The sequence below is a fragment of the Thunnus albacares genome, chromosome 2 (assembly GCF_914725855.1).
Source record: "Thunnus albacares chromosome 2, fThuAlb1.1, whole genome shotgun sequence".
NCBI lineage: Eukaryota > Metazoa > Chordata > Actinopteri > Scombriformes > Scombridae > Thunnus > Thunnus albacares.
In genome coordinates, this window is record NC_058107.1 from 13,553,904 (window position 1) to 13,580,764 (window position 26,861).

The following is a 26,861-nucleotide window of genomic DNA, read 5'->3' on the forward strand; positions in this document are numbered from 1 at the left end:
CAAACAATGCCTCTCTAATGCTACTTGGGTCAGTTTCAGGCAGTCTGGTATAGCACTATAGTAAGAGTGTTAAAAGTTGGGCTGAGCTGTGGGCTTGGGGGTGTCCCTGCTGCCATCAGTAATTCCATAAAACAGCAGGGAAATGAGCTATGGTCTACCCTGAGCCAGGGTGCCGTGACAATCATTCCCTAGGTTGTCCTTTCCCCAGGACATCAGTCATTAAAGCTAGCAGACCTAAACCTAAATATACAGCTACAGAATGCACCTTGTTCTCCACAGGCCAGTGGCTGACAACAGAGAGAAAGAGGCTCCAGTTCCTGCACTGACCTGATTTTACTCCATTTCATACCTTACTTGGAGGATGACTTGTTCAAAAATTATATTTTTGCCTAATAAATGTCCATGAAGATTTGATGGAGCCAAAAAGATGACATTATAAGAATGACTCCTTCTGCTATAAAAACAAACCTGTCACATAAACATGTGGGATGACCATATTCACATAACGGAGCCATTAGCTCCAAGTGTGACACGCAGATTCAAACTTTCTCTGCTAAGGATGCCCTGTTGGCATCGTAATTTAATGTATTTGTATCACAATTTCAGAACATAGTGTACCAAGAACATTAGGCACCTAGTGGGCAGTACATATTGCATTGAATGTGTCATACGCAGTAGTCTCTACAGTTCAACAGTTTTGTAGGGACTTCTTTGTATTTGCACAAGCGATGGTCATTGAGCAGAAAAAGTAGGTCAAATATGCTGCTGACATAATCCACACAGAGAGTCACAAACTTTGCTGAAAGCTGAGTTTTTTGAAACCTGAACTCTACTACTGACAGCCCCGCCGATGATTGAGCCATACATGTTTTCCATGAAAACTCCGGGACTCTCCTGTATTACTACTCTTTCCTCCCGAGTCTATGACAGGCCATAAGGCTGCCACCCTTGAAATTCAGTCATGTATAATACCCATATAGAACGATAATATTTTCAAGTGTTTCCTATATAAAACAGGCCTTTATTTGTTTTTCTATCCTGCTTCCATGGATCCCAAATCACAGCACCTGTTAAGAAGCCTTTACCTAGCAAGTATGTTCCTTTGGATTCTTTCCAAATGATGTAAAGAAGGCTGTCTTGTAAAACATGTCTGGAAACCATACGGTAAATCTTTGGCATTCCTGACAAATAGGTACTGTAACCTTGATCTTTAAATTCCATGGTACAAGGCATGATGTCAAATGTAATATATGTAGGACACTGAGCTGATTTAATGCTTGTTAACAAACAAGCTGCAAAAGGATGAACAGGAAAATACTCTGAATCTGTAGTATCTCCACAAATACCGGTTAGTCACATACTGCATATGGCCAAATCTGCTTAATGCTGTTTGCAGATCCAGCACTATTAGCAATAAATTGTTAAAATCACTGTGTGATTTACGTTGTGTGAATTTCAGAGGAGGCCACACAGGCTGCTCATGCTTTCAGCATCAGACTAATGGAGTCTGAATGAAATCCTTTTCCTCTGAATTCTCACACGTTCCATATTTACTGGTCTCATTTGGTGGTTTCTGCAACAGTTGGGGTGAGCTTGACAAAATCCTGAGCCAGTCCCATTCTTTCCACTCAGATCATAAAACTCAAAATTTTCCTCCCAACAGAACAGTCCTTGTAGGTCTAGCCACCAGGCACAGTGCGTCCTACACAGCAAGGCCATGGAATAATTAAGCTAACTCTTTCCATGCCACATCACAGAAGAATATAATAATATATTGATTATTTGTTACAGTATAGCCACACAGAATTAATGTGGGAAAAAAAGGCCAATTACAGCAATGATTTACAAAAGTGATTTCACATTTTGAAGAGGCTTGTCAATCAAACATGCAAAACAAACAGCAAGCAACAGTAGGCCAGGGGTGGCAAGGTCAATATAGGTCACCAGAGAACCATCCATCATGGCTGGCAGACAGGGAGACATGCTGGCCTTGTACATACCCGTGTTTAAACAAAGGTCACTATGGTGGTCTCACACAGTTAGGCACTCATATTAGGTACCCACTGACAACCAAAACACAATCTTGTTGTAATGGTCACACGGAGTGAGTTGAATATTGTGGGACATATATCTCAAAAGTGAATTATAGCTTTAGTAGTATGAACAGTCTTCATAGCCAGTAAAAGGCAGAGAGGAACAACACTGCCAGCAAACATTTCAAACTTTTCAACAAATTGGCTTTGGAAATGCAGAGGGAGGAAGGGAGGATAGAAATGCATTCAACACGTTTGTTAGACCTCAAGGATACTCACAATGCGTTTTGGTGAGTAATAGTAGCAAGCCTAGATATTATTAAGGTCAGGGATGGCAAACTATGCTTTACTGAATATCTTTATTCATTTTATCATTTTGTACTATCTACCCAATTCTGATCAGGCTTTTATGATTTTATGATATTTTCTTACCACTCAGGTGAACCCTGTTCGTCATAGTGAAGTTGAAATTTGTCCAACAGTACGTTATGTTCTTATTCAACTGGTAACAAATTGTACTCAAAACAGAAGCTTTACTCCTTTTAATACCAGATGAACTGGTAAACGACCAGACACCTTTCTCAACATGCTCATTCATTCACCGACATAGAAACCCATCTGTGAAACATTTCCAACATGAATCCACTTTCCATGAGCTCCCCCGTGGTGCAAGCAGCTTTAAAATGCATTGATTGGTTACTATTTCAATATGGGAGGAACATTTTCCCCCTGACATTTTTATGATCCTATGTTCCTCCACCTGCTGAGGATTAGAGATGGAAAGAGAACTAATCATTGCACCAACACCGTGGTTTTGGATGAGACCCAATGAGTCACTCAAACACTCAACAAGATTCAAAAGCAGCTCGACTTCCCGGCCGCTGAGTAAGAGCGCCATTCATCAGTTAGCCACAAAGTCAGCTGCAGTTGTCATTTAATAGAGGAAAGAGCATAAGAATAGCAAGAACAATTGAAAAATACTGTGCCAGTTCTGTATAACATGTGATGCATGGGAGTTAGTGTTGCTTTGATCAAAAGTCTCTTTAAGGGATTAACTTGTCAAATATGTGACCGGTCCTTCAGTCTGGCTTAATCTTAGATGTTATGAAATAAATTTGTCCAGTTCTTTCTGCTCAAGGACCTTCTGCCAGGAACTTTGTCTCATAAACCTGGTTGCACATTTTCGCTGTGTGATCAGGGGAAACATTTAGACAGTTCTATTCATTTTAGGAAGAAATGGAATCAACGTGGAAGAAATCGGTGGCTGGCTGCCTTCAAATATCAAACCACACATGGTCTGAACAAAGAAATCATACATTGATACATGAAACAAATATATTCCTTCATGTAATATCCACAAGGACTATGTTTACTGTAGTGATGAGGCTCTTCATTATACATGTTTAATTCTTGGAAACTGCAGCCAGCTGTTGTTTTCACTGCAGCTGGTTGAATCTTCAGCACTTTGTAATTTACAATATTTTCTTTCAGTTACCATTATGTTATGCCCTGAGGATGTTCCAGCAACTGCCATTAGAAAGGTTAAATTCTACCCATTGCAAATAGCTTTTCAAATCTTTGGTTAATAGTGCATGGGAACTAAGTGGAAGTATGATTGTTTCATGATTGGAGGATTCCTTGATAAAAAACGATGAATGAATGCAAACTGTATAGCAGTCTGGATTTTAGAGAACACTTTAAAACAATACCATGGAAAATACTGTTTGTATATATAAATAGTTGCACACTGTATGACTTCAACTATTGACTCGTGAACATTTGGAAATTTTAAGTTGCCTTTTAACAGCTGAATAAATGGCTAATCGTGTAATTGCATAGTATTTCACACCTTCATTAAAGTGATAAAGCTGAAATATTGGTACAAAGTAAATAAGTGGTGCAGTAAATAGAGACATGCAACTCATTCTCATTCACTCATTCTTTCCTTTTACTATTTTATATACATCCCAACATTTTTAGAGTTTATTGTTAACACACATAAAAGTTAGTCACCATCTGTAACATATTTATTGTTTATACAGCACAGGGGAGAATCACAAATCCTGTTCACTGTAAAACAAACCCTATAGCCAAACATAGACATTTATTACACACAAAGCCACAATAAAACATTGAGGTGATTGTTTGCACAGTCTTTTGGGATATACTGTAGCCTATGAGAAACTGTAGCTCGACAAGATGCCTAATTTTTAGTCTGGCTAGTATCTTGGCTCTAGTGATGGAAGTCAGTTGGTCTGTCACTTGGTCAGGTCCACCACTTCCAGACTGCAATTTCTCATCAACTACTGGATGGATTGCCATAAAATGTTGCAAAGACATTCATGATGCCCAGAGGATGAATCCTAGTGACTTTGGTGATCACCTGACTTTTCCTCTACATGAGGTTGGCATGTGGTTTCAAGTGAAATGTCTCAACAACTGTTGGATGAATTGGTACAGACATTCTTTACCCCATCAGTATAAATTGTAATCACTGTAGTGATCCACTGACTTTTTATCTAGTGCCACCATCAGGTCAAAATTTCACTTTGACCAATACTTTGGTTTATGACGCTAATTTATTATATCGTGATAATGCCCTCGACATGTATAATCTTGATTACAAGAGATTGTGACCAAATACCTGCAAAACTACTACTACTACTACCACTACAAAACTAATAACTTTACCATCAGCCCCCGCTGTACTTTGTGTTTTGTGTAGTAAATGTTAGCATGTTAACATGCTAAACTAAGATGGTGAAGAGGGTAAACACATCAGCTTAGCATTGTCATTGTCAGCATCCTGACGTTAGCATTTAGCTCAAAGCACCACTGTACCTAATTACAATGTCACAGAGCTGCTAGCATGGCTGCAGGCACTCAAGCCCAATTCAAGGTTGACACATCTGTGTACGCGGACAGCTGGAGACTTGCACACAGACAGCAGACATGCACACGCTTCTATACATACTATAATCGTGGGTCTGCAACTGCAGACACATTCCACACATGTGCACTAGAAAACAAGGTGGTGACCTCATAACAGCAAGAGGAAGAGTTTGGTGTATCTGGCTGAACAACAAAAAAAAGAAGTAAGAAGAAAATTGTGTGTGACAGCTTAATGAGAATAGGACCAAGGAAGGGGAATACATTATAAACATACAACACACGAAACAAGTGTCCAGTATGCTTTTCTAGCATATCAGCAGTCAGTGCGGGTACTTTCGAGTAAACTATTAAATATTAAGTAACCTCAGTGGAAAAATGAAACCAAATGACAACATTATTGGCTGGGCAAAAACTATATTACGCTCATTGAAAACAGAAAGACAACACAAAAACAACAGCCAACAGCCAAGGCAACAGTATCCAAAGCCAAGTCTTAGCTTGAGAAATTTATAGAGCATTAGCAGGACTGTCCACACTCTGACATGACAATGTGTTTCATATCCACTTGTCTAATAAGCACATGGACTCAAGTGAGTACACATCTGCCTTTGAAGTTATTACGTAATTATCGCCTAGCAAGATGTAGTTCAAGTGTGCTGCTCTACACAGAGAGATCCAGCAAGATTTAGACATCTCACCTTCAGGATATAAACCAGGGTCAGCAGTTGCTCACCGAGACCTGGTCTAAGTCAAACACCTGAATCTGCTTCCTATCTGTCAGCCTCTTTCCGTCTCTCTCGGGCCAAGTGTTCATTCATGCCTAATTAGGATCTGATCAGTGTAACATCAGTAAAACCATCCAGTCCCAGCCAGAAATAGTGGTAGTGGTGGTGAACCAGTGGCCAGGGGGCAGGGGGCAGGGGGTTGGAAATTTGAGTAGTTTGTGTGTGTGTGTGTGTGTGTGTGTGTGTGTGTGTGTGTGTGTGTGTGTATGTATGTGTGTGTGTGTGTGTGTGTTGGGCTTGTGTTGTGTATGCTTGTGGATCTCTTTTGTGCCATAGGGAGGAGGGGTGGAGAAAGAAGGCTGTTGCTTTAAACAAGAATGTGTTCATTTTAAGGGAGAGGGGGAGGCCCTGAGCTCAATTTGTCGGCCTACTGAAACACTGCTAGAGGATTTTTCATCATTTAAAAGCACCAAGGAGGGGGAGAGAGAGAGAGAGAGAGAGAGAGAGAGAGAGAGAGAGAGAGAGGTGCAGTTGAGAGAGACAGCCTCTTAGAGCTGTGAGGCAGAAGTGATGGATTCAGCCCACAAAAAAGTGACAGTCTTTTCCTAACGGGCCACAGGCAGTACACAACCTGCCCTGGACTCTCACCATTTATCAGGAAACTACCTCCAACATCTAACTAGAGTTACAATTATTGTCTCTTGACAGTGTTTAAACTTTTTGTAATTGGATTTTTGGAACAATCTCCTAAATGCTTACTGAAGAGTTTCTGACAAGTTGAACTTCTGTTGGGCTAATGACAGTCTTTTAAATCATAGGCTTTAAAACACGTCTACCTCTCCACTGCTGGAATGGACTAAGGTGACAAAGAGTGAGTAACTAGACGGGCAGAGCGCTGAAGGAGGAGAGGAGGACGCAGGGGTGCAGCCGTCACACTTGGGATGACTTTCTACCTGGAGAAACTTCAATCAACTCTGCTGTAGGAGGGCAAGGCAACTGAGGGAGCCTCATCGATACTCCACAATTATCTCGTAAGAATTGTGCAACTTTTGACTTATCTGTTTTATTTATTGGTTCATTAACAAGGACAGTGCACATTAATGCACTTTTGCGTTATTAAATCATTTGTAACACATACAAAGCGAGTGAGCTCAGAACGAGTCAGCCCAGTGATATTTCTCCTTTCAATCTCCTGTACTTCACATAATGTCTTATCTTAAATTCAGCAGGCATCAAGCAGCATCTATTGTCCGACTCTCTGTTTGTTACCGAAGGGTTACTCTACTCGCTGATGACTAACCAGACAGATGACTCTGATAGACTCGGTCGAGGGGGGTTAATTCAGCGCAGGGTGATGCTGGAGAGCGGGCTCTCCACACTAAGTGCTTCTTCACTACTGATAAAAAAACACTCAGCTTGTCAAAACACAAGACCCTAAAGATGTAAAAAGAAGGCACGTGGGCGGTGAAGATGGTGCGTAGAAGATGATAACAACAAGAGCCTTGTATACATGCTGTCATAAGATATTTCTTTTCTAGCATCTAAAAAGCACTATTCACTTCTAAAAAGGAAATAAGACAACCTGACTATGTCAAGCAGTCTGCAGCTTCAGGATGTTCCCCTGGGCTCAAGAGGACAGTGAAGCAGGCACTTGAATCCTGTCTTTGTTTCTGTTGCCAGGGTAGTGTTTGGATAAGGGGGCTTTGAGGTAGAATGCTGGAACTTATCGAAACAATTCGTGAGACCCCCTGCCTCCCTGTCAGATTCAGATCACAAGTGAGGTACGGAAGAACGCACCAAGAGGCAAGAGACACAGAACGAAACCTAGAATTGAACTAAAACCTGAACTCTCCTGCTCCAGGGAGAGTCAAAACAAATACTGTCCTTTAACATCAAACTGAGCCGGTAGTTGAGGCTAATCATGTTCTAAATGTCATGTTACGCGCTTACAAGGATAACATGCTTGAGGAAAAAATTAGGTCACTCTCAAGGTAATGTAATAGTGAAGATTACCATGAGCAAATTGAATTTGACTCTGATCCAACACATATTGGGTATCATGCAGGAGACTCTGCCAGTTCTCAGTAGAGTTGACGCTAATTTGAACATGCAGTACAAAGCCGTCCTGCAAAGTGCCCACTTCTTTTCAGCTACTGACAAATGAGGTGTTGTGTAGTTGTGTTGTGATCTCCTGTTGCAGATGATGATGATGATGTGATTATGAAGCATTCACATAGAAAGTAGGACACCGCAAATGAAATGGGTCAGTACTCAGTAGATGCAGTATGGTTTGTAGGTGCGGCGGGCATAAGGGATGTAGTGGTCCTGCATCTAGAAGGTCTAGCTTTCTCCCTTCTGCCACTGCCATTGACTCTCCATGTGTGTATGGCAGCTCACTCTAATGAGGTGACGAAGAATGTGAGGAATGCCATGCTCATGCTGAAATGAGAGGGGCTGGGGTGAGAGACATCAACCAGTCTGAGAGAGGCTGCCCACCTTCTAATTAATATGTGCTGAGCATTACCAAAAGGCTGGAGCGCAGCACTGGTCAGAGGCACACTGACCTAACCGCTGCACCCACCTATCACACTTGATTTAACATTGAGTAAAGGAGTCGTGTAAACACAGACTTACCACCTGAAGACAGTAAAACCAAAACATTTTAGTGTGAAGCAGACTTGAAGGAATTACTCAAGGGGAGCTGCCAATCAAATTAGGATAGAGTGGTTATTCACTGCACCTCTGTCATTCGTCTTTAGGCCCTGAGCAGTGTAGACATATATGACACTTCTCAACACCAGTTAATCATTGCAGCTATTGGCCAGTCAATAGCAGCCTGTTAAAGTGAACTGATGTTAGTACAATAATGAGCTGTGGCGGCTGTTAACAGTGAAGAAGGAGGAGGAGGTTCTCTGTTGTTCCCTCTGGCAGACTGCGGATGGGTTAATAACAGGCTGTCTCTGGCGGGGCAGATGGGACTCTCTCCGGTCCCTGGGACTGAGCCGAGCCCAGCAAGTGTTGTTATTTGAAAACACGCATTAACGGAAAAAATACTCACAGACACGCACATACCGCATACACTCACACAAACACACATTTCATCACAAGCTGCAGACATTTTTCCCCTCAGCTTTGAAGTGTAGTGAAGCCTAGAGCAGGAGATTCCGGGCTAACGATGTCCAACATGGGACTCCTCCGCAGCAGGGGCAAATCACACAGCATTTCTCAGAGACAGAGCTCATGTTCCAGGGGGAGAAACCGCAGGAGCCACTAGCCAAATACAGTCATCAGCACATTACAAGGGACAGGCTCTGGGCTGCTTTACTATCTTGGTATGAGCTTACTTGTAAGCTATTCCTGATTCATTCAGGACTCGATCTATTTGACTATAAGATTATTTTCAGTGATAATTGAAAATAAGTTTTTCTTTGCATAGTGTAAAGAATATTTATGACCCTACATTCACATCAATCAGCATTTGCCAAAGTGACGTCATACAGCCAGGCTTTGTAAGAAGGATTAGTACTATGAAAGACCTCATACTGTGCTGTCAGAAGACAGTTTCATGGTAAATGAAACAGAAACAACACTCCTCTTTGAGGGTTTTTTTTTATTCATAACAGATCTTACGTTCTTCTTTACTGTAGGTGATTTTTTTCTTGTAAAGGTAAACTATAATATCAATAAGACTGACTTGTTACACAAGTGTCTTTTCTATGTACATTTTTTTTTTTTCAGTTAGAAGGTGTTTACACATTCTATTCTAGACAGATAAAACCAGAAGGGTCGAATGTGCCAAGGGTCATGTTCTTGGAGAGCGCTGCATTTCTCTTCTCCATGTCTCCAACCTAATGTGCTGGCAGCACGCCCAGATTAACAAGACAAAAACAGTTCTGCTCTCTTCCCAATCTTTGCTGAACGTTATTTGGTAGGTTATCTTTCACACAGTGATGAGCTAAAACAATTGTGGGAGGGGAGTACACGGGCGACCCTTACAGGGCTCTTCAAACTCAAGCCAATATAGGCCTCTCCATAATGCTTTCTGATTAGACAGGCCCCTTCTGACTCTTGGGAGGTGTTACACAGGACCCCTCTGTAATCCAATATGCAGCAGCTTTCAATTAAGGTGCCCCGGGAGTTCAAGGCCTTGTTATCCTTACACAGGAGTTACATTCTCCTCACACTCTCCTCAGTGGCATCTGCTCCGCTTTTAATAACAGCACATCATCTCCAAAAACTGCCTGCACTTATTTTTCTAATAAATGTCTACACTTTGGATTGTAGGGCAAACAGCTAAGCGTCTAATTTTCATTTTCTTCTAAGGAAAGTAATAAGCTGTGCATGATGGGCCATTTATGGAGAAAGCAGAATTTGAACTTGAGACTGAACTAAAGAGGTAATACCTCAGATGTTATCATATTTAGCATGCTAGATGGCTAAAGAGAGCATTTAGTCAAACAGTCAAAACAGAAACAGACATGAAAAAAAAGGATATAATAATAAATTATGACTATGACTATGCTCTTTCAGTGTCTGAATGTAACTTATTTCCGTCTTTTGGTAAGGGTTATTGGAAAGGACTGATGCAACAAAATCAATATTTAAAACAGTTTCATGAATAGCATCATCCGGTAGTGTATCAAATTTTCCATAAGCAAAGATGTCCAGGCCTGCAGAGAGGAGCAGATAGGAGTGTTTCTGTCTGTCAAGGACTAACAGTGGCAGTCACCCAAAGAGAACCGGAGCCAGGACTGCAAACTAAGCTAAACACACTCCCCTAACACCAATCTATCTGACTACAGAGATCAGCACATCATTAGACAAAAGAAATATTTTTCTTCGGGGCAGAGAGGGGATTAGTAACATCCAAACAGCATGTACTGTGTACATTTGATAGCAGAAAATGGATTTAAACAAACTGGGATAGCCAGATGTATTTAGTGAGTTACACATAAAAGCCACTGGGAAAAACAGCAGTGTGTGTTCATGCCAGTATTGATGCAGTATGAACAATGTACAAACCGTGAGATTCTTGATTTATATACATGAATATATGCGTTTCCTATCATGGAAAGTCACAGCAGCCATTGGGGTGCTCAGCGGGGCAAGTGGGCAATTTCCCTGCAGATCTAATCTTATACAGTAGCCCATATTTTCGGAGCTTTAATGGCCTGCAGACGTGCCTAGGTTGAGATGTGTGTGCTCGAGGCTGCCTGCCTGATCGTGACAGGTAATGGAGGATAGGACTAGTGTACCCTGATGGGCAGCGTGCTTCTGGTCTCAATCAGTATAGATGTGAAGGACTCCATTGATGTCCTGTCAAAATGAGCATGGAGCCCGATCCTGAGGGCTTGTAACTACAATAGTAAGGGAAAAAATAAGTTAAAGCATGCTCACTGGCTACAGACAGAAGCGAGTCAAAAGTGAGTCAGTGATAACATTTCTCTACAATACAATCATGTTCTCTATTTTCTTCTCCTCAGGCTTTGGTGAGTTGAAAAAAGTCATGGAGCCCCGTTCAATGGTCCTGCTGGGGCTCCTTCTAGTTTATGGACTAGTCTGTGGTGTCCACCAGACTCAGGGGAGTCCGTCCGACAACAGCCGTGGCAGGGAAAGGGCCCAAGAATTTCAGAGTAGTGATGATGGACTAGAGAAAGAGTTTCTCTATACAAGAAGGAGCAAACGTGCTCCAGCTGACCAACCACAGGACAAGTGCTCTTACACTTTCATTGTGCCCCAACAAAAAGTGACAGGAGCTATATGTGTCAACTCCAAGGAGCCAGAGGCCATGCTGGAGAATCGGGTCAACAAGCAGGAGCTAGAGCTGCTAAATGTGGAGCTACAGAAACAGAAGAGGCAGATTGAGACCCTTCAGCAATTGGTAGAGGTGGATGGAGGCATCGTCAATGAGGTCAAGCTTCTGAGGAAGGAGAGCCGAAACATGAACTCCAGAGTCACCCAGTTGTACATGCAGCTGCTCCATGAGATCATCAGGAAGAGAGACAATGCCCTAGAGTTGGCTCAGATGGAGAACAAGATCCTGAACCAAACCTCTGAGATGCAACAGCTAACCAGTCGATACAAAGACCTAGAGCACAAGTACCAGCACCTGGCCTCTCTGGCCACTAACCAATCAGCTCTTATTGTCCTGTTGGAAGAGCAGTGCCAGAGTCGTCCTCCCCCCCGTCATGTCCCTGTCCCCCAGCCGCGGCCTCAGCCACCTCCACCATCACCACCTCTCAACAAGCCTTACCAGCCACCAGTCCTTCCACGTGCTAACAACCCAATCAGCAACGAGATCCAGAGCGACCAGAAGTCTCTACCACCTGTCCTTCCAACGATGCCTGCTGGCACACACAGCCCGTCCACCACTGATAAGCCCTCTGGTGAGTCTAACAAAGTCCATTTCTATTTTTCTATTTTTGACGCATTCTTTCCAAACACACCAGTTGCCATCACTAATCCTGGTCACAAACAAAGTATTGTGTGTTTGACGTAGCTACTGTATATTTTAACTTCTGAATCATTAATCATATAACAACACCAAGCATGCATTCTTCCAGTCATAGCAAATTTAAATAAGTTCCACTCAAGTCCCACACATTCCCAAATGGCTCTCGGTGAGCACAGAAACGCTGTTGTCTACAGCCTTTTGGAGATGCATATCATGTAATTGCCATGATTCAACCCACACAACAACACAAAGTATATTAGCGAGGTAAATACATGTGCCTAAATGGATAGTTGGATCCGAGCCCAATGTTCTCTTGAACACATGTTAGTTGAGGATAAAGCTTTAAAATTGATGTGAAGGCTGTTTTTGTGGTATCAGTTCCAGTGAATAATCTATTGCCATTCCCTTTCATTAGAAGACGTCTGTTTTAAAATGGTGGAAAAAAGAACAAATCATTCCCAACATGACTACTTGGAGGTTTTTCCATTGATATTTTGTGTGATTGCTTGCCATTTTCACTAAGCTGCATGTGAACGGTAGCCTTTGTATGGAATGTTTGAAAGGAGGCAAGTAATTTCCTGCCCACAGCCACGCAACTAACACCCTAAAAGTTACATAAACCCTTAACACGAAGAGAGAACTCCACACAATGCAGGAATAGAGGGAAGAAGAGAGAATCTTGACAGGAATGAGCAACGGAGAGAGACAAAGGGATGGAGTTTTAAAAAAGGGGGGCGGAGGGGTTGAAATACGAACAGAAAGAGATACTGAGAGTCAATGATGTCATTTGTTCCATCTGCACCAGGCAAGAATCAGTCATATGTTCCACCAAAGCAGCAGACTTTATCAGGCAGAACAGGGCAGGGCAGGGCAGCTCTCTGGCTTGTATCTGCTCAACAGAGACATTCCTGAGAGTAAATGGATGGCACAGAGTGGGTAGAGAGAGATATCACCACAGAATAATTAAACAAAACCAAAAACAACCTTTTTACCAACGGAAGAACTTCTTGCTGATCACATAATTAAAACATTTTACTGTTATATGCTTGGATTGTCAGCTGAGCAAGACCTTTTAACATATGTACAATAACTAAGGTGCTTTGTTTTGTCTTCCATATACTTCTTCTGTAATTTTCAGAATTTATCTTGCAAACTGTTGACGCTCCCCACCTCTACGTCTCTATGTGACCCCCTAATGTATTCTTTTTGCATTTGTCTTCGTTGTGTCCGAGCACTTTGTAGACTGGGCCAGTTGGAAAACCATACAAGTGTGAAATCTTGAGAATTTAAACACTTTCACAGCCAATTGAAACAGGGGAGACAGTTGACCTATTAGTGTTTTTCCATATCTACTGGGGTCAGAAATTTAGGGCGCAATCATAATGGCACAGAGGAACATTAGTTTTCACCGATTTGCACCATAAAATCTAATAAAATAACCTGAGCGTGCACAGAACCTACAAAGCCTTTGAAGCATGAATTCTACTACTGCTGAATACAGTAGGGTTGATACTGCATTACTTTATGGTCGCTCTTCTTAGACAAACTGTCAAATTAGGCCTTTTTTTCAGCTGCAAACAGATAACACATGTTTATAAGCATACAGTAGAGGCTATCATGTTACTTCACATAACTTATTATAATACTGGAAAAAAAATCTAGCAGACTTCTTGGCAACGGAGTGCAGCTTATGACAAGGTTTTACAAGCTGTTCTTAAACTAATTTAGTTCCGACAATCCACATGATCTAAGGCCTAGATGGGTATGCCTCCACTGAAAATGATGTGTCTGTCTAATATAAAACACAGAAACCTAAGTGAAAGTAAGTAAAATAATAGCCCTGCACTGTAAAGCATTACAGATGATCGAAAGTTTTTGCTACTGTTTCATCATTCAATAGTCAGGATTCCCTTTGCCCTCATGCCAGTGTTTCTTTTGGCTGCACAGCCTGTAGCCATTTCCCTTCTGAGAGGAGCAGCCAAAGTCAATTTTACTGTTAAAATGAGAAGCGCTCCTGTTGAAAAATGGGATTCCCTATGTCAAGAGTATAAAAACTCTCTGTGGTACCATTTCCTTTTGTTAATTTTTGAGACACTGTTGTACTAAAGGGTATAGCAGGGGTTTAATGGACAGAATTTTACATGCTTTACAAGTTGCCTTATTTTCTACTCAGGTCCATTTAAGGATTGTCTGCAGGCTCTGGAAGATGGCCACAGTAACAGTGGCATGTACCTGGTGAAGCCAGAGAATGCCAACCGACTTATGCAGGTGTGGTGTGACCAGAGACACGACCCAGGTGGCTGGACCGTGATCCAGAGGAGGGTGGACGGCTCTGTCAACTTTTTCAGGAACTGGGAGACATACAAGGTGCAACAACCTCACACCAAATCAAGGACCTCATAGTTTAGAGGGAAACTGGTGGCTTATGTAGGTTGTTATGACACTGACCAGATGTGAACAAGTAATGAATAGGTAATAGTTAAGCTTTCAGAGTGTTTAAAGTAGTACCTGTTTGAATCACTGCCACAGCCTTATGACTCATTAATTCCAGCTACATCTGTTGGTCTTTGTGAGGTGATTTCACATGAAAAAAAGAATGTTGTAATACTGGACTTAAATGTCACAAGAGTTGTTTGTGTAAACATTTGTGATGCTCAGGAAAAACCTTATTTTCTAAATACTACGTCAAAAGTTGACTGTTTGCCAACAATTCACAGAGGCCCTGATTAAATCTTAGCTAAGTGCAACAATAGAGATCTTTCCAAGACTTTTGCGAAAGCCTTTAAACCACACGAGATCTGAAATTACATTTGTATGCTCATCAGAAGGGGTGTTTCCATGATTCAAAGCATGTGTATGTTAGGGAATACCACAAACCAACTCAAAGTATGACCGGAGCCATAACAAAGCAGTAAGACAGCATCCAGTATGTCGGATTTCTATATGCATGGTATCCTGCTGTGTTTCAATAAGAAAATAATAGTGGAAATCTGGACACCCGATGCTAGCCATAAACTTGACTCAGAGGGTCCATTTATTATAATGTTCCTTGGCGATAAACAACCCCACAGAAGAGCTAAAGTCATAATTACCTCCAGAGCATAACCAGTGACCCTGAATCATCCACCAGACATCCAAACAAAATGTTCAAAGAGCATTCAGAGAGGATTTTCTAATTATACCAATAATGTTTTCTTTCTTATCGTTGCACTTCACAGCAAGGTTTTGGCAATATTGACGGCGAGTACTGGCTAGGTCTGGAGAACATCTACTGGCTGACTAACCAGGCAAACTACAAACTGCTGGTCACGCTAGAAGACTGGTCCGGCAGGAAGGTGTTTGCTGAGTATGCCAGCTTCAGAGTGGAGCCTGAAGCTGACTTCTACAAGCTACGGGTGGGTCGTTACCATGGCAACGCTGGTGACTCCCTCACCTGGCATAACGGCAAACAGTTCACAACACTGGACAGAGACCATGATGCCTATACAGGTAGAAATCATAACGTTACAAAGTGCTCAAATGAAATGTCTGCAATCTAAAAGCAATTTATGGTTGTGTACACACTGTGACTGTCTTTTTGTTTTGTTTTTTTAAATCTTTCTAGGTAATTGTGCCCACTACCAGAAGGGAGGCTGGTGGTACAACTCTTGTGCCCATTCTAACTTGAATGGAGTTTGGTACAGAGGAGGACACTATCGTAGCCGCTACCAAGATGGAGTCTACTGGGCTGAGTTCAGAGGAGGAGCCTATTCTTTAAAGAAAGTGGTCATGATGATCCGTCCAAACCCAAACACCTTCCACTAGGCATCAAAACAACAAATGCCATATCTCTCACAAAACAAAAAACTTTACAGGTTCTAAAATCCATGTCATCACCACCATACCAAGCCAGGTGACTAAAAGGAAGACGATGTTGAAAGTGCAATATCAAAACATCAGGCCAATATTTTGGTACCTCCTGACAAAGAATTTGTGCACTGTTATCTAGCTGTCTGTACCATTTTCCCTTTTACATATGACTCAGTAAAGATGTGCTCATTGCTCAGGAGTTGTGTACACTGTCTCTGGATACTGATAGTGCCTTATTTTGATCTGTGTGAGATAGAAAATGACATTTTAATTTGACATGAAAATGACAGATTACAATCATTCAGTTATGTAGCTTTGAGGTAGGAACCCTACAATATGTATTTAGTATATACTGTATGTATAGTACTTTGCAGTTACAAGCAAATGACGATGACACAGGAAACGTATCCAAAGTGACTGTCTTTTAATTTCATTCTAAATACATTTTTTTTCAAAATGTGTAATTTATAGGAACATTTGCAGGCTTGCTACAGGGCTGATATTCTGGTCAATTATAATAAAATATACTATAAAAAATATTGACATTTTCTTTTCTAACATAAAACCCACAGTTTTGCAAAAACAAATCGTAACTGTCAATACCAATACTTGACTTTATGAACTGTTTGTTTATGCAACATTTAAGATCTACCAAAAGTTTGAAGAGATACTCTCTCTTCAAAGTCCTGTTTTTGTTGTTTTTTTTAAGTACTTGTTTTGAAATCATCCATTGCTTGAACAGGTATCAACCAATTTGCTTGTATGAATCAAGCACTGTATTTACTGTATAAATTTAGTGGTTTGTTGATGTCAATAGATCCAACACATTGCGTTTGTACATAAGATATTTGTAATATAATGTATTAAAACCTATTATGTCATTATTAAGTTGCAATAAAACATGTACAGCTAATGTCTTTTTCTTATGTGCCTCTAGTTAACAAGCAGTCACAACAACCGACTCTAAGGTAACTGAACTATTTTCTACACTGACACAACATTGATATAAATATATCAAGGAAACTGAAATGAATCAACCTTAAGAGTGTTTATGACTGCATGTCATGTTTGGATTTCAATAAAAAGTTTACACAGATCTCTGTCAAGACATCTTGACATTGGCCATGTGGACATAGCCTGTAATAAACATATCAGGTTTATAGCAGTGTTTTATTAAAACAAGTCTACAGCTCCACTAGCAGCTCTGTGACACTGTACTTAGGTACACTAAATGCTGCCACCAGCATGGCAATGTGCTCACAATTAATTTGCACTAAACACAAAGTATAGCTGAGGCTGATGGAAATATTATAAGTATTTCAGTATTTCAGTTCTTTTACATATGACGGTATAAACTGTGTAAATATTGCGCCAACTCTACCACTTTACTGTGAGGACATTACTCACGGTAGTAAACTCATTTGACAGTACAATTACACTTTAATAACAACTGCCATGAAATGATGATGACTTTTGGCTAATGTTATATTGTCATGACTCTAAAACAGTGTCAACATTGTATTGAAAGTGACAATATTAACCAAATGACACTTGTAGAGTACAGAGCAGAGTGTAGCATGGACATAACGTGTGTGGCCACGGTGCCAGTTGTCAGAGCTAATCAGCTGTATGTAGCTACTGTTGGGCCTTCTGTGTCTCCACTGGCAAGGTGATGTAGATAATTGGCATGGCTGTTAGTACAGTTGGGGTGTCACCGAATTAAACACACTTCAGAGTCATTGCTTTACATCATGGTTGAGGGTGGGGGGAGTGTGGGGGAGGGGTCAATGATGTCATGTAGTGCAATACCTTGGTTTTTCGCTTTAAAGGACCAGTGTGTAGAATTTAGTGGCATCTAGCGGAACAAACTTGGCAGAAATAGAATATAATATTCATGTATGTTTTAATTAGTGTACATTCACCTGAAAATAAGAATTGTTGTGTGTGTGTTGTGTTTCTGTTACCTTAGAATGAGCTATTTATATCTACATAGGGAGTGGGTCCTCTTCCACGGACACTACCATGTTGCACCGCCATGTTTCTACAGTAGCCGAGAAAGACAAACCAAACACTGGCTCTAGAGAGGGCCTTTCGCATTTCGTGGCCATCGTAGGTTTTCCTAAATGCTTCATTTGGTTGCAAACTGCAACCTCACTGCTAGATGCTACTAAATCTTACACACTGGTCCTTTAACTAAAGTAGCTAAAAATGTAAGAATTTGAATGGAAAACAAAAGTGACACAATGAAAAGTTTTAAGTGCAGAAAATAATGACATGCCTCATGAAAAGTTATATTACGGTAAGTGTTACCCCTTATCATAATGACCGCAAGTTATGACAACTCATTGCAGAAAACTATCAAGCTCCATGTATAGATTTAGCACACGAGGGAATGATGAATGAAATGTGACAGGCTTGTTAAACTAATGCATCCAGCAGTCCCATCCAGTGACAGCAGAAACCACCTTTACTTCACTTTGTGTCAATGAGATTTCCAAAGACAGCTGGAAAATGAAACAAAAATGACTTCACAGTGCAATGAACAAAGCTCTATTAATGTCCTATTTTCTGACCTGGCTTGAGTTGGAGAAGGTTTAGACAGTTTTGCATTTGAAATGAATGTATGTTTGAATTCCTGTGACTGACAACTTTAAAGACAATCTGGGATTGTCTAAAGAGACCAATTATCAACAGAGCAAAACATGACGTGTGCTATTTAAAATCCCTTGCTCCATATAAAAGTCAACTTACCATGTTAGCATTTTGCACTGCCAAAGTAAAGATGGATGCTTATGTGACAGTAGCCAAAACACTTGTCCTACATTATACTGACAAACATTGGCTTCTCAAACCGGCTCATAATTCAAAAGCTAAAAAGCATTCTTCTCTATGACAAAGAGGCTCTGGACGGGACAAAGGAAGACATTCATCACTTAAACTGTTACTCTTGTCAGCTTTGTTTTTTACTAAAGACTGATGGGACAGTAAAATGCACTTTGCTCCAAAATCTCCTGCCTTCCCAGATCGGTCAAAATATTTTTTATAGCAATTTCTTCTTAAAAGCAGTTTATGTCTGCTTTGTCAATTCACCTAATCGTGGTAAAACAGAGGACGATGTTTCATCGTCTCCATAAACAAAGACGACAGACTCTTTGGATGCCGTGTATGTCTGAGGACTCACCACGATGGAAAACCTTCAGTAAGGGTGGCCTGTGCAGCCCCCACTCTTCAACCAACGTGGAAAACCATGATCTGACATAGTGCTAACTCAGCACAAAGAGAACCGCATTTCCTGAGCCTTCAAACCTGAACCTTCAAACTGCCCCGTATTGTTGTTTCACATCTGTAAAAGTCCATGTCTTTGTACTTTTAATAAAACCATTTTACCTTTCCTGTACTCTATCAAATCCCCTTTCACTCCAATTTTTTGGTAAATTTAGTCGTACCAGCAGAAACCACCGTAGAAATTTTTCACTGGGAGCTTTAACCACCCACATTTCATGCTTAAAAACAACAAAATGACATACCACATAACATATAAATTACTGTTACCTATCATAATATGATGAATTAATTAGGGTAGACATTAAGGATTAAAAAAAACAATATGTGACTCTTGGATAACTACTACAACTCCTATTTAAAAAGCATTCAGAGCTTACAACATCCTTGAATTTGAGATGTCAGCACTTGTGTTCAGGATATGGTTAGTATTTTGACATCTAGCACTAAGAAAGGACTGTGTAGGGTTGGGGAGGAGGGGACTTTTTCTCTATATCTTTTTCCCATTTTCCAGTGGTTAATGAACCAGGCTCATTTTAAAATATTTTCCTGCAAGAAGTCAGTAAAACTGGGAAATAAAATTAAATAAGATAATGATCAGTGAAGTGCAATTATTAGGATCCACTGAGACTAACTTCTACATTTAAACAGAATTCTCCCTCCTGTAAAGAGGCAGTCATCAGATCTGCAAAGAAATCCCATCAATCTTTCATCTTTCAAGATATGTCATGTCCTTGTACTCGCTCCATTCTCTTCTTCAGTGTGATCGCTCTGTCATCTGTCGGCCTGTAAAGACATACTGAGGTAACATGCTATAATTTCAGTGTCTGGATCACTTCTTTGTCTCTGTCACATTTATGTAATGGAGCATTCCACTGAGGTGACACAACCTATCATTGCCATTGTCATGCTGCAAGTCAGCAAAAATACAACTCTGAACACTATAACAAATGAAAAAGCTACGCAATAAAAAAGTAACAATCACCTTTTTTCCAAGTCATTTATTCAAACCACTCCCCATTGCTGCTGTAAAATTATTGTGATGCATATGGGAGTTATTAGAGATGCTTAAAAATAGGAACACATAATAATGTGGTGAAGCTTGTCTATGGGAGAATAGTCACTTCATGTTTATTACTTACAAAGTGGAACTATTGAATTCAGGTTTTTTTCCATTTTCTAATCTGCATTTGACCCAATTTCCAACTGTGAAGATGTGCAGCTTCGCTTATAGATTTACAGCTACTTGCCATGAACACTGTTTCATGTTCTTCCAAATACGTTTGTGAGTCTTCTGCAGGGAACTTACAGGAAATCTCTTTGGGATGGACAAATGGAATTTTCCTTAGCACAATGGAAATTGTATTTTGTATGGTATTAGTGTGTCTATTCTACTGTTGCAGCATCCCACCGCTTCAACAAAAACTTTATTAGGAAGATATCTTTACTATTACTGGTACATTTACTTTTTCCTCCATGTGGACCTTGTGATCTTAAAGAGCCAAACTTGGTTCATTCTGTGTTTTCATCCCACAGCTCTCTGTATCAATAATTGCAGACAGACACAGTTGCTTTCCAACAAACGTGACAGAAAGACACATGTACAAACCATTTGTTTAATGGATCTATTAGATAAATAATAACAGCCTATTTCAGCCAAAAACATATACACAAGTTTGGCAAATTCTCTTATCACACAGCAGATGAGCATTACAACAATATCAATGTGTAAAACTGTCTTTTGAGGAAAGAAAGCAGAGGTCATCCCCAAAGAAATCATGGAAACGCTATGTTCAGCACTAAAAGCATTAAAAAGACATGTACTGTCATGCAGGACTGGCAACTGAACACAGCCATTCAATACAGGTTCAACATGTGACACAACTGTGGACAACACAAAACGAACACTCCAGTAAAGACAAAAAAAAAGCCTTGAGTATGCCAGTTACATCTGAATCTACTGATTCATTAAACCAGGTGCCAGTACAAATTTAGTCAGATATTCCTTCAATTAAGGCCAGAAAGGAGCCCCACACTTGGTCAAAAATATCTTCTTTCTCCATTACTCTGTATGTTACTCGTTCAAATGTAGCCACATTTGTCATCAGCTCAATCCATTCCTTAAAACAACATAGGCTAAATGATTTCCAGTGTCTCAATATTATTCTACATCCTGTTGTTGTGCCAGACGAACTCATAACCTCTTTCGTTCATTCACAATGATGTTGTCTGGTAACAGATCCAGAATACATAAAGCTGGAGATTTAATCAACAGTAATTGAAACAATTTATTCAGGAGAGTAATAACATCCTATCCTCCCATAGGTGCTCTTTTTTTTTCTTCTTTTTCTTTTTTTTTTTCTGAAATACAACATCTGTACAAGAGTATCAGCTTCTTTCTCACATCTCCAGCAGGTGTCACTGTTCCTTAGTTTTAGTTTGGCTAATTTATTTGGGGTCCAGTAGCTTCTATTAAGCAGTTTATACTGAATAAATTAAGATTGTGCTTCACATGAACAAGTATGCCAAGAGGCAACAAACTTTTTCCATCTGTCCTCTGCAGTTTTTTCACCCACATATTTTTCCCAACTCGTTCTCAACCCTTCCAGTCAGGATGAATGTACATCTCCAGTAAGCACATAAAACTTGGAAGCTCCACCTTATTTATGCCAAGTTATGTGGAACAACTCCTGAATCCTAGTTGGAGGGTCACAATTATTTTTTCTATTGGTCAGAACACAGTGCCTGATCTGTGCAAATTTCCAAAAAATCCTCTTGACTAAGATTATATTCACTCTCGGTTTCATCAAATGACCTCATTCCAGCTTCCCTCACCAAGTCACCAAGAAGATTGATTCCAGATCTGGCCCATTTATCCCACATGATAGTTTTCTTGCCTATCAATGTTTTATTGTTATACCAGACAGAGGCTTTAGGGGTAAGATATGGACTAGCTTCTCTCATCTGGTGAGTCCACGTTTCTTTGACAAACATACTGGATTCTTAAAAGGTACTAGCCTTCCCATTTGAGTCAGGAAAGCCTCCAAAGAAGCTGAGGCTACTAATTCTTCAATCTTTACCTTACTCAGGTCAGCACCCGATTGAGGGGATTATTCATCTTACATAGCTGGGAAAGTGAAAATGTGTAGTGATACAAGTCTATTTTAGACAGCGATAGACCTCCACTTTCTTTAGCCACATATAATTTAGTACGTCTAAAGCTTGGTTTTTTGCTTTCCCACATATAACTATCTATAATAGTGTTATACAATTTCAAAAGGTTAGGTGGAAAAGTTTAAGGTAGTATATATAAAATATATGTATGGTATGTAGGACAGGCTGAATAGCTTGAATAACTGGAGAGATATCAGTTTGCCTTATCATTTTGAAACCCAATGTTAATTTAATCCCTAAATATGTCAAACCTGACAGCATCCACTTGAATTGCCATGACTCTCTAATGGGGGACATATCTTAGAGAGAAATCAACATTATTCCTACTCTTCCACATAATATGTAATAACCTGCATAGATTGTCAGCTGAATACCTATTCCTGACAAATCCAATTTGGTCTGCATGTACCAGAGTAGGAAGTACCCTCTCTAATCCAGCTGCAAGTACCTTGGAAATGATCTTTTCCATCTACATTAATTAACGAAATTGGCCAGTAGTTTCCACAATATGTCTCTTCCCTTTTTATTCAGTTAGGTAATAACAGCTGATCTCATACTTGCTGGCAATCTACCTTCCTGTCAGGCGTCCTGGTAGTAGGCGTCCTAATAGCCTTGGAGCAAGATCTTCCACACATTTTTTATAGAAATCTAATGGAAATCCATCATTTCCTGGAGACTGACCTAACCTAAGACTATGAATTGCCTGTTTAACTTCTGCTAATGTAATCTCTCCTAATGAGTTTCTTTGTTCCTCAGTTAGAGGAGGAATTTTAAAAGAAGAAAAAAAGTTTGTCAGTTTTTATTCCACCACATTTCCTTGAGATGTGTATAGTTCCTGATAAAATGTCTTAAATACTTCATTAATATCACTTTTATTTGTAATTAGTTTATTTCTATCAAATATAGAGAGAATGATATTTCAAGTTTGCATCTGTTTCACTCTATGTACTAAAACTTTACCATAATCATAACATTTTTTATTAGTACAGAATAATGCAAGTTCAACTTTTTTGTAAAATGCTGTTTATCTCATGTTTTAATTTATTTAGCTTATTCCATATTTCTTGCTCAGGGTGACGTACGTGCGGTTTCTCAAGTTCTTTGATGTCTTGTTCAAACGTCAATAATTTATCCCTCTCAGCTTTTTTAATCAGAGAGCTATATTGGATAAGACGCCCCCGTACAAAAGCTTTAAAGACATCCCAAGTTATTTCAACGTCATCAATAGAACCCTCATTAATTCCCAAAATTCCTTTATTACTGCTCTGATATATTCACAGCAGCATTCATTATTTAGTAATGAATTATTTAAGCACCACCTCAGTGAACATTTTGTGCCTCCTTTAGCTAATATAGTTATGTCCGCTGAGTTGTGGTCAGTTAAAATTATGTTACCAATTGTAGCACAGAATGTGGGTGAAAGAAGAAAGTATAATTCTTTTCTTGATGATGAAATAAACTCAATATATAACCTAATCCCAGTTCCTCTGACATAACATCTATTGAGATAATAGATAATAATAGATAATAATGGATTCCTCATCATCTAGATGAGAAACGTGAGGCCTGTCCTCTCCTAGGCAGCTGTCTTGGGCAGGTATACCCCATGACTCAGGACTGGTGCTGTAATCCATTGGAAGTTGGAAGTCCGAGTCCGTATTCCCAGTATTTCCAACTTCCAATTTAAATGTGTTCCATTGAGAAAACATGGACTCCTCCAGCAATTGATGTTTGTATGGCAAGTCTCTGAACTTCACAAGCATCAAGACACACAGAGACTTCTATCAAGCACAAATCAACTGGATGGAAATGGCGACTACAAAGTTGTTACAGCACGTTTCACAACACAAACACTACATAAAGTAAAAATTGATGAAAAGCTAATTCTGCTTATTGTTCACTGTGTGTGCTGCCATATTGCTGTGATGTCAGGTTTGTTTCTGTCAGCGAATTCAGTTAGATGGATCTTGCCCGAGTTTCCGACTTGGAATCCTGACTTGAATAACTGTCTCGTTGCACTTTTGTGTGTCAGAGGTTGTTTTTTTTCCCAGTTCTGAGTACAACGGATAGCAGCATGGCAAGAAACAAAAATCATTCACCTCTTGCTGCTAATGAATTTTTATCAGTTACTGTTAATGCGTGCCATACAGGAAACAAACTGTCGTCTAACAGCTCAACACAGAAACAGCAGTACACTGAGGGCCTCTAAACTGTTACTCATCTGTGAGTCAAAATTACTGGAGCATGGATCAACTCCAGTACAACAGACTGACCCAGTTTCTATAAAGGAAAATATGAACTACATGAAAGGGTTTATGTTGGGAAAAAGAAGTGTTTTCTCAGAATCTGACAGATGTTCCAGTTTCTCAGGAGCATCGGTTAGCTTGTCATGCCAAAATACTTACCCGAACCCAACTGAGCCTTTGCCAGACCTAAGTTCACTTAACTGTAGGTGTTACGTTATGGAGAGATGCACAATTCACTCAAGAATACAGATTTTACTTTACCATACACTTGGTTGAGTTTGTGGGTCACTAGCATTAGAAAGGTTTTGGCTGTAACTAGCTGTAGATGTGTGCCTAATGATAGAGAGGTTCGTTTCTGGAACCAACAAATATAATATTCAGACTTATAGATGTGTGAGTAAATTGTACAGATCTTTTAAGCAACATATGTGACGCATTTCAGATTTAGCTTAAGTATTCATTTGCTGTACTACTAGGTGGAATAGAAACATGCACTGCACTTAGATACACACAAATTATTCCATGTTTAACAGATGTATTCTGTATGTGTTTTAATTACTTCTTGGTTAATTTGTCATACTGTAAAAAAGAATAGTAAAAAGGTGAAAAATTACAGTACCAACACCACCATCTCTGAAAATACTGCCATGATATTAAAGTTTTGAGGCATTTTATGTGCTCCCTGATCTTCTATCCCTTTCTACTAAAGCCATAAATGCCCTAAGACACCAGCATAAAGTCACATGGTAATTATTTATTTTTTCACAAGTGTAAGCTTACCTGATTTTTCACTGCTGGAGATAACAATGGCTATCAGGCAAACATGCAGTGTCCAGCCATCTTGTCTTTTTCACAGCAGACATTTTGACTTGTCAGGTAGGAAAAGCACAAGTGTTACTAATAACATTAACAATGCTCTATTCAAGTGTCCCATTGAGCCAACAGGCACAATAGTGTCATGTCAAAGGCCTGTTGTACACATACTTACATGTTTAGGATGTTTTAGTCACACAATTTATCACATATCAACCAATAAGTGTTCACAGACTATTTAAACCGCAAGCAGTGAAAGGACGATGTCTGCTTACGGTAAAAACAAAAATGAGCTGCAACACAATAGTGAAAATGTTCCTTATGTCAGTTAGTGGAGGAAACTACTTATTTTAACATTAGTAAAGTTCAGCAGTGAAATCATTCTTGAACTTACCTTTCTTTATAACAGTTGGTCAGTCATAGGAACAGAATGACAACATTTAGCTATCGTGAGAGAAAGATTACATTTCCTTGCCTGCTATGCTTCGCTTGCTTCATTTTCCTTCTCTTTTTTTTTTCCATTCTGTCAGGACGTTGAGAGCCTTCACACGTGGAGCACATGTGGAGCACACCTGTGCTCCGCATGTGGAGGATTGTGTGACAAGCTAAAGGTCATAGGCTAACTTTCCCAAATTGTCACTTTAAATATTTCCTGTATTGATTTAGCACTCTTATGGTGAGGACAGGCCTTCCCTACTCTGTTAAAGTAAGTTTCCAGTTCCTTTTTTCCTTGAGTAGAAATTCCTCCTGGAACAAAGAATGAGCCTTTTAACCACATGACTGTATTTTCATCTTGTGTAGGTGGGAAACTCTCACCGGTTTTCCTCTTCTTCCCTAAGCAATACTCGTTTCTCTCAAATTCCTGTGAGGTGCTTGAATTATTCCATTAACAAAGCAGAACGATAACAACATTATACAACAATATAGTATGTGAGGGCCGGTCCATTCTGATTCAATTACAGTCTTCTCTGTAGATTACTGTCCAGGCTAGCAGGCAGCATTGAGTTTTTTAAAAAAGCAGTCATGTATAATGGATACTTGTATCGTAGCAGGCCTAACATTGAGATCATCTGTAGTTAGAGTCAAAATGAGGAAATGGCTTTAATCACTTCCACATCAGCCCAACATGTCGACTTTTACAACGATGCCACATAAGAAGGTGGCATTTAAACTTTCTAAAAAAAAAAAAAAAGCTCGTTACAATTACATGTTTCTCATTAGAACTATTTAAAATGAGGGATAGTTAAATTTAAATTTCAGAACACATATTTTCTAACATCTACTTCCCATTACATTAATTACTTAATGGGTTACAGTATCAAACTACAAGCCTGAAGGTACGGTAACTTCTCTGTGCTCCAGCAGCACTAATGTGACAAGAGTTTCTGCTTAC

The 26,861-nt window shown here is 39.8% G+C and overlaps 1 protein-coding gene across 1 annotated transcript; it reads left to right on the top strand.

Annotated features, from left to right (window-relative positions):
- The first annotated feature begins 6,189 nt into the window (after positions 1-6,189).
- On the top strand, positions 6,190-16,492 carry angptl2b (angiopoietin-like 2b). Its single transcript, XM_044366578.1, has 5 exons — positions 6,190-6,681; positions 11,134-12,036; positions 14,278-14,471; positions 15,323-15,593; positions 15,709-16,492. The coding sequence occupies exons 2-5, from the start codon at positions 11,157-11,159 to the stop codon at positions 15,906-15,908; spliced, it is 1,545 nt and encodes a 514-aa protein (XP_044222513.1). The 5' UTR covers positions 6,190-6,681; positions 11,134-11,156; the 3' UTR covers positions 15,909-16,492.
- The last annotated feature ends 10,369 nt before the right edge of the window (positions 16,493-26,861 follow it).

Bases quoted from the DNA above. Each gene is read 5' to 3' on its own strand.
- angptl2b (XM_044366578.1), top strand. From the start codon at position 11,157: ATGGAGCCCCGTTCAATGGTCCTGCTGGGGCTCCTTCTAGTTTATGGA. The intron at 12,037-14,277 runs GTGAGTCTAACA...TTTTCTACTCAG, and splicing joins CACCACTGATAAGCCCTCTG to GTCCATTTAAGGATTGTCTG. The intron at 14,472-15,322 runs GTGCAACAACCT...TGCACTTCACAG, and splicing joins GGAACTGGGAGACATACAAG to CAAGGTTTTGGCAATATTGA.